Source organism: Olea europaea, chromosome 3, assembly GCF_002742605.1.
Source record: "Olea europaea var. sylvestris chromosome 3, O_europaea_v1, whole genome shotgun sequence".
In the NCBI taxonomy this organism is placed as follows: Eukaryota; Viridiplantae; Streptophyta; class Magnoliopsida; order Lamiales; family Oleaceae; genus Olea; species Olea europaea.
The window spans coordinates 6147882-6156668 of record NC_036239.1 but is presented as its reverse complement, the minus strand read 5'-3'; the positions used below and the strand labels follow the sequence as shown (position 1 = coordinate 6156668).

Genomic DNA, 8787 nt, shown 5'->3' with positions numbered 1-8787 from the left:
GGCAAAAATGCCAAAAAATTAAAGGTAGTGACATTTTTCACAATAACCCCGAAAGGTAGGGACATTTTGTGCTAATTATCCTGTTCAAAAATATCAAAAAAAAAAAATATACAATTCGCGTCGTCTCCTTTGCCAGAGAATGGGTTGATGCGTAATGAAGGAGCGAGAGTGAAGCCAGTGAAGAGAAATGTGTTTGGACGATTTTAACCCTGCCTTTTGATTATAAAAATCCCATTTTTTTTATTTAACGCTGCATTTTAATGGAGGGTGGACGGAAGGACGTTTTGCGCAATAAAAAACAAAAGTGGGGGTGAAATTGCCAAAAAATGAAAGGTAGAGACGTTTGCCACAAAAATCTTGAAAGGTAAGGACTTTTTGTGCCAATTACCCTTTTATTAATTCATTCAGATGGTCCTTGGCGATTTTCATCCAGCTTTTCCGCCGGTGTCACATAAAAAGAAAATTCTACTCTTTAACTTTAATAAATTGAAAAGAAAAACAGACAAATAAAAGTAGAATAACAAAAACAAGAAATTATTTTTAAAAAAAAGGGAATTTTCCTTGTTTGTTGGAATTTTTTTGATATGATGGTTGACATATTTTCATATATTGCGTGAGCTCTACTTGAATAAAAAAATTCCAGAAAAAGTGGGCCTTATCGTTGTGAGTGTGGTCAAGTTGCATGTTAACCATTTTTGGTCATTGTGACATGGTTGGAAAAAAAAAAAAAGGCCCAAAAACAATAAAAAGAGAAAAAAGTAACAAAAAGAAAAAGGGATATTGGCATAAAAGGTCCCTACTATATGGCCTTTGTGTGCAAATGGTCCTGATCATTTTAAGCAATGACCCCTCAACCTATTGGATTTACGTGCAAATAGTCCTTTTTTACGATTATCTCCTATTCGTACTATTAATTGCACATTGCACTTCACATTGTTCAATTTTTAAAGTTCAAATTGTTCATTTAACGTAAGAATATGAGGTAATAGTAAGAAAAGGACAATATTAGCCTTACTTATACTAATCGCAGAGAGACACATGCTAACTTAGCGTCATGAGTGGATGGAATCTCAAAAAAGGACTATTTGCAAAAAACCCAATAGGCTGAGGGGGTCATTGCCAAAAATGAAAGAATAAGGACCATAAGAGAAGGACCTTCCGTGTCAATTTTCCAAATAACTGCCCACGGCTAAACCGTGACAACAACGAAGAGAGAAATGCTAAACCAAACAAAGCAGAGAGAAAAACAGAGACAAACATACGCATAGGCCATAACCATGACGGGCCCACCTCCTCCCCCGCCAAAATACCCTGCTCAAGCGGCGGTGGCCGACGAGGAAGGAACCGGAGAGCCCCTCCTTCGCCCAACAACAACCACCGCGGGTCCTGGTGGTGTAGGTATAAGCATTGGAGGAGGGCTGCGAAAGAAGGCCGCTGGGGTGAAGCCCTGGTTGCTTTTGGAGTCGACGGGACAGGCCCAGGTGGTGGAGGCCGGAAAACACGCAATCATGAGGAGGACGGGCCTCCCTGCTCGCGATCTCCGGATCTTGGACCCACTCCTCTCCTATCCCTCTACCGTTCTGGGTCGAGAGCGGGCAATTGTTATCAATTTGGAGCACATAAAGGCAATAATCACGGCCCAAGAAGTGCTCTTGCTGAATTCCAGAGATCCCTCAGTCACCCCTTTCGTTGAAGAGCTTCAGAGAAGAATTTTTCGTCATCATCAGGCCATCAAGGCTCAGGTTTCTCTCCATCTCATCATATACACGCATATATACTTTGCTTTTGAAGAGTTTATGTGAAACTGTAAATTTTTTTATTGATGATTATTGGAGTTTAGGTTAAAAACAAATTTTTTTATTGCTAAAAATTGATCATTTTGGCCGTTGATGTTGATATGCTAATGTACTTAATATGCCACAGAATCTTGATTTTCTCAATTTTAGTATGTTATTTCGTATTAGTGGTAGAAGATGAATAATACTTGATATAGAGTGCGTTCTTACTAATTTTTATCTCTCATCTTTTTTTTTTTTTTTCTTGATTATATATCTTGATGTGGGAAGATCGACTTGTTCACTTCCATTTTTAACTAGGTAAGATAAATTTGCGCTCCACTAGTGCTTGCAATGCCGCCAATGAATGTCACTCTTTACTTAATATATTCAATTTATATTTGTTTCCCAAATTTTGAAATTTATTCAACTGGATGAGTTTTCCTTGTCTACATGAACTCATATACATCTGTGCATATTATAAGTTTCCCATTTATCTGATCATATGGGGTGATGGCAATTAAGGAAGCTGGAACCAATGGTGAGAATGCGGACTGGGCAAATTTATATGATTTGGGAGAGCCACAATCAAGAGAAGTTAGTCCTCCAAATTATTCTGGGAGTTTCTTGAATAAGGATGAGGAGAGGAAGGTAGATGAGAGGCAACAGGTCATGGAGAATCGAGACGGATTGAAGCTTCTTCCATTTGAGTTTGTTGCTTTGGAGGCGTGCCTTGAAGCTGCTTGCAGTTGTTTGGATAGTGAAGTACAGAATTCTTATACTGCTCTTTCTGTTTAAAAAATGCAATTTCTTGTCTCCTTTGCTCTTTTGGTTTATTTTGAATGCTTTTTCCCCTGATTTCAAGCTAGGCAAGGACATTGGAGCAAGAAGCTCATCCTGCATTGGATAAGCTGACTTCAAAGATTAGTACGCTCAATTTGGAACGTGTACGACAAATTAAAAGTCGCTTGGTTGCAATAACTGGACGAGTTCAAAAGGTTGGCTTGATGAGTCTCTGTAATCCCATTTCAAAGCGTCTGCTTCTACTGCCTAAATTATCTGGCTTTGAAACTAAACTCTGATTAACTTTAGTTTGTCTTCTTTGCTAAAACAGGAGAAGTTTTCTGTTTAGGGATTTGTGTGTGTGTGTGCGCGCAATTGTTGAATTCATGCTCAGTTAATTGTCATCTTTGATTGTTAGGCTTGATTTCTCTAATTAATTACAACTGCATATTAAGACTTGTAACACTGACAAAAAATCAACAACTTTGACATATGTACCTAAATGGAGTAGAGGCTATCATTTGCTTTTGTTTTGTTCTTTTTTCTTTTGCATGAACTTTTATAAGGATTTCAATACAATCTATCATATAGAAGTGATTCAATACAATCTATCATATAGAAGTGATCTTTGGGTGGATATATAATGAGATGACAAACCGTTGATGCAAATTGAGATTATATGATATTTTTTTCTTCTCGCTCATTAAATATATATGAATTTTACCCCTGGGGTAAGTAATAATAACACAAATGCAATTTCGTACTTGGAGCATGTTCTATATCAAAATTGTGATAGTAAATCCGCTTGGAGTAATAATGTTCCTTTTATTGGATCTTTAAGATTTTCGTACATTTTAGCACTGTTCCATTCTTTGAGTGCTAATTTTCATGTATATACTAGTACTCGCACAAAAAACGATGCGTATGGCATAGTTTCTTAGCTTGTTATGACAATATCATTTTTTTTGACAATATTGTCTAGATAATTTCTAGTTACTTTCTTAATAGTTTTGGAACTTTGGTCGTGTATTAGCTACTTTTTCCTGTTACCCTTCATCTGGTAATTCTGACATAATTTTTTAGGTAAGGGATGAATTAGAGCATTTGCTTGATGACGATGAAGATATGGCAGAGATGTATTTGACTGAAAAGCTTGCGCAACAACAGCTTGAAAATTCTTCTGCTTCTTCTTTAAATGAGCAAGATGACATGGATGAAGTTGTTCAGTCTGAAATGGATGACAGGCACGTGATATCCTCTCCATTTCGACTAAATCATAAGACATATTTCTAGATAATAGTGAACCATCTCATCTGAAAGTGAACCTTACAGATTATTAGGTGATTCAAAATGGCATCAGGGTAGGTAGAAGACTTAGATCTAAGTCTCATTGCCACCCTTATATAAACTTGTGCACGACGCCCATGGTAAAAAGTGAATCTGGTCTACTCTTTTTTTTTTTTTTTATTATTGGAGACGGTCTAAATAAACAAGTTTGACCTCTCTCACCTTCAAAAGAATAAAGTTTGACCTCTTTCTTACAGCTTTAGTTTTTAGACGAGGTAGTTCAACCGTTTTTACAGTAATTCTTCACTGTTACAACTCGTTTCTTGTAACATGGCAGGGTTCGTGCTGAAATATCAGTGGAAGGTAATGGGAGTTCCTTTATTTTAGATGGTGATCTTCAGCAGATTGCCAACCGCCAGGAGCAATTTTTTGAAGGCCCTGTTGCTCCTAGCAGAAACAGTCAAGGGACCCATACCATTACACACAGTGCTATAAGCAAGAACCTTGACGTGGAAGAGCTCGAAATGCTCTTGGAAGCATATTTTGTTCAGATTGATGGTACACTGAATAAATTATCCACAGTACGTAACTAATCTTTATGTTTAAATAATATTAAATTGATTTGATCTCTTTAGGAGCTTCAAAATGGTAATTTAATCTTCTTCTTTTTTCATAAGGGGGGTTCTTTGGTGCATTAGTTTCTTTTGCTTTTTGCTGAAATTTGGTTCTGAGTACTATCCTGGATGATATGTCGACATTTAAGTGATAAATAGTCATTTGATGGGAGAAGTCTCAGATTTGCAAGATTTCTACCCAGTGTGTTTCCAAATGGCATTATGTGAACATTATTTGCACTCATTGAATACATCTGCAAAGTTTTTGCCACATAATTCTTTATCAGTGAAACCTCATGTTATCACTGTTGTGAGATGAACCTTGTATTTTGTTCTCTATAAGTGTTGATATTTGCTTGATACAGATAGAAGAAAGTTAAAAGGAGCAGAAAATGTCTTATGGCACCTTTAGAAATTCGTTTTTATTGGTTACAGAATTTAGTCTTCACAAACCATTAAAACAATTTGTTCTTTTTTTGTCTTTTTGATCTTATGTTGTGCTGTGATCGAGATGCTTCCATAGGAGAAATTTGGTCCCATCAAAACTGTGCTATGGATAGTTTATCATTCTCTCTATATGCATTTTTTGGTTTTAAGAAACACAAAACTGCACTACAAACATTTATGGCATGTTTGACCAGAAAGATTGGATAGCAGTGGAGTGAACAGCACGAGAAGAAAAAGATACTAAAATCTTGTTAATCATTGTGTCAAGTTATTGCTAGTATTGCTTGCCAAACATTCTTGTTTACATAATACATGTACTGACATTTTATCCCTTGGATGTTCTTGGAAGCTGAGGGAGTACGTAGATGACACGGAAGATTATATCAACATTATGTTGGACGACAAGCAAAACCATCTCTTACAAATGGGGGTTATGCTAACAACGGCAACCCTTGTGGTGAGTGCTTTCGTGGTTGTGGCTGGGATTTTTGGTATGAACATCAAGATTGAATTGTTTGATGACCATATAGCTGGGATGCCAGAATTCCTTTGGACAGTCGGGGGAGGTACAGCTGGCACTGTTTTCCTTTATGTGATTGCAATTGCCTGGTGTAAACACAGACGGCTACTGGAGTGAGTCAAACTGTGTTTTTAGTCTCAGCTTCTTATTGTACTGTGCATGGAAACCAGGAGATGTCTGGATGATATGTTGACAGATATTTATTTTGCGTTCATATGCGTGGTTGATGTTCTGATGCTTTTTTATCGAGTTCTTCGTGTGCTTTATGCAAGTGATCTCATAAACTCCCCGTCTCTGTATAATCTGCTTCTTTATTTTATTTATCTATTCTTTTGTGACACAGGATCTTGTGGTTATTTGCTTTCAGAATCTCTTTGTTAAATATCAAAATGGTCTTGCAACTTTTACTTGTGGGCTTATAAATATTTGTTGTAGAATTCAAATAAAAAGAAGCATGCACCTAGTTTTTCTACGGACTTGAACAAAGTACGTTGCTGCTGCATTCGTTCGGTCTCTATATTCGTAGTTTCTTGAAATATTTGTGAATTTCTTGATGCTTAGAAATTCTCATCGAATTGCGTGTAATTTATTGAACGTGATGTAATATTGATATTGATATTAATGGAAAATATTGATTTCAGGGGCATAAAAGCTTTTTTTCTGGCTATATTGAAGTTAAATATTAGAAAAAATCCGATTTCTCAAGAATTACAAAATATGAATGGATTTGGACTTGGGAAACATGTAAAATTGATTTACTATTAATGGGAATTTTCCAAATTTGATTAAACCTAGGCATGACAAAAAGGTGGGGTTGGGGCTACCATTACCATTTTTATCTCGTTGGGAATTCAGGTGGCGTGGGGAATAAATCTTCATTTACATTTCAATTTAATTATTGATTCTTAGTATTATTTTAAAATTTTTAAAAATATATAAGGCACCGTTTGATAGACCAAAATTTTCTAGGGAAAGTGGAAAATCAATTCCAACTTTGAATTTTAAGGGTGTTTGATATCATTTTTTTCCCATGAAATTACATTTTCTAACTTTTCTTGGGAATTGAAGGGTGCTTTTGATTACAAGTAGGAAAATTACATGGAAAGAAAATGAATTCCAAGGAATTGAATTACCTAGAAATTGTTTTCATGGAAATTGTAAATTATTGTGTTTGATTGTATAAAATTTTCACATGGAAAATGTTGAAGTAAAAGTATTTTTTGATGTTCGTTTGACTTTATTTTACGTGGAAATTGTCAATTTCAGGGATATCCTCTTTTACAATTATTCCTAAAATTTGTTCCCATTCCCAACAATTAAAAAAAAATAAAAAAAGCAAAAAAAAATAAAAAAAAAGGTGGAAAACCAAAAATCACCTATCCCCTAGGAAAAAAAAGGTGGAAAATCACGCTTTAAGGTGTTGTACCTAGAAATTCATGGAAAATCAATTCCCTGGAAAATTTTGTCAATCAAACAGGCCAAAAGTGGAAGTTGGAATTCGAATTCCAAGTTCAATGGAAAATTTCGTGCAATCAAACGGGGCCGAAGTTTTCTTTGTTTTGAAGGATGGTGGGAATTGGTTTTTCCGGTTTACTGAAGCACTTTTTTTTTTTTTGCAGTGAAAACAAATTCTAAGATTTATTATAAAAAATATTTTCCTTTAATTGACAATTTTTATGTAAAACAAAGTCAAACGAAGATCCAAAGATAGATGATTTTCTTGATTATTATTATTATTTTTTGACAATAGAAACAAATTTCATTTCCAATATTAGTAAATTTTATCCCTTTAATTGATAATTTTTATGTAAAACAAAGTCAAACGGACACCAAAAAATACTTTAATTTAAACATTTTTCACGTAAAAAATTATACCAATCAAACACAATAATTTACAATTTTCAGGAAAAAAATTTCCCATCAATTCAATTCCCTGAAATTCTTTTTTTTTTTCCACCCAAATTTCACCTTTATAATCAAACGGACCCTAAGCGTAAAATATAAAAATATGGGGTGGGTTCATGGAATTCATGGTGGGACCATGTTCGTCGTCTCTGCTCATTTTACCTACGGGGCAGAGATTCCTTGCTCAAATAGAGGGCATGACAATGCAGGACGGGTATGGGAGATAATTTTGTCATTCTTATTAAATGATTTTACTTGATTTGGACGTATATATCAACATTGTAAGTAGACATTAAATAAAGGGAAATTATAAAAAATGTTCTTTCTTTCTTTTTTTTTTTTTTTATAATGCATAAAAAATTTGCATGTGCACCTAATTTTATAAAAAATGTCACTTTTTGTGGGAAATGTCCAACTTACCCTTATTTTAAAAATCTGTTTTTGATTTTAAAAAATTATAAATTTTGGGGCCAAAAAAAAAAAAAAAAAAAAAACAAAGAAAAGAAAGAATTTTTAAAAATTTTTTTTTTTTTTTAAAAAATTAAAAATTTTGGGGCCAAAAAAAAAAAAAAAAAAAAAACAAAGAAAAGAAAGAAAGAAAGAAAGATAGAGGTAAAGGCGACGGTAGCAATGGCTGTCGGTGGCAAGGAGGGTAGCAGCGATAGTCGCGTTTGCCACAGGAGCAGCGGCGCTCGCAGTCGCCGCCCAGAGTAGTGGCGAGGGCCACTACTGTATTGCTGCAGCAGTTGCTGGACGTAGCCGACGGCCTCCGCCACAATGTAAAAGGAAAAAAAAAAAATTGTCCAAGTTTTCAACAGCATATTTGGTGTTGGAGACGGGGGCCTGTTGTGCAAATTCATAATTTGCAAACCCCTGCTTGAAAATTAATATATAAGGTATTCAAATAATTTAGAGGGTCAAAAATGTCATAAACATTTTTGATAGAAAATTTAAAAGTTGACATTTTTGATAATGCAAATCTAAATTTTGACATCCAATGAAATTTCCTCTTAAAAAAAATCTGGAAACTACTAGCAATTAGAGTTTTAAACTTACCCATTCAAAATTAAGATTTACAAGTTTTTTTTTTTTTTTTTTTTTCATAAATCAGATAATTGAAATTTTTATAGAATTGAAAATGAGTGGAATAATACTTTTTTTGAAAAATGAGTGGTTGAAAAAGAAAGAAAAATTTTCGATTTACGTATAATATTATTTTATAGAAAATTGTGTAATTGAAAATAGGAGAGAGAAAAATGAAATAGAATTTAATGGGGGCCAAACGGGGACATAATACTTTCAGCTTGTCATAAGATGAAGAGCGGTATCAGAAAAAGGCTCTTGAGCAGACTAATACTTATTATTCTAACCACCAAATGTATTTTATAGACTATACAGGCAGCTAGAGAGTTGGGGAATTTTTTTTTTTTTTTTTTTTTTTTGTGGAACTTTTTTG

General features: G+C 34.5%; 1 protein-coding gene across 1 annotated transcript; it reads left to right on the top strand.

Annotated features, from left to right (window-relative positions):
- The first annotated feature begins 1198 nt into the window (after positions 1–1198).
- LOC111383778 (magnesium transporter MRS2-3-like) lies at positions 1199–5833 on the top strand. Its single transcript, XM_023007931.1, has 6 exons — positions 1199–1742; positions 2301–2540; positions 2645–2773; positions 3642–3802; positions 4183–4426; positions 5256–5833. The coding sequence occupies exons 1-6, from the start codon at positions 1278–1280 to the stop codon at positions 5541–5543; spliced, it is 1527 nt and encodes a 508-aa protein (XP_022863699.1). The 5' UTR covers positions 1199–1277; the 3' UTR covers positions 5544–5833.
- The last annotated feature ends 2954 nt before the right edge of the window (positions 5834–8787 follow it).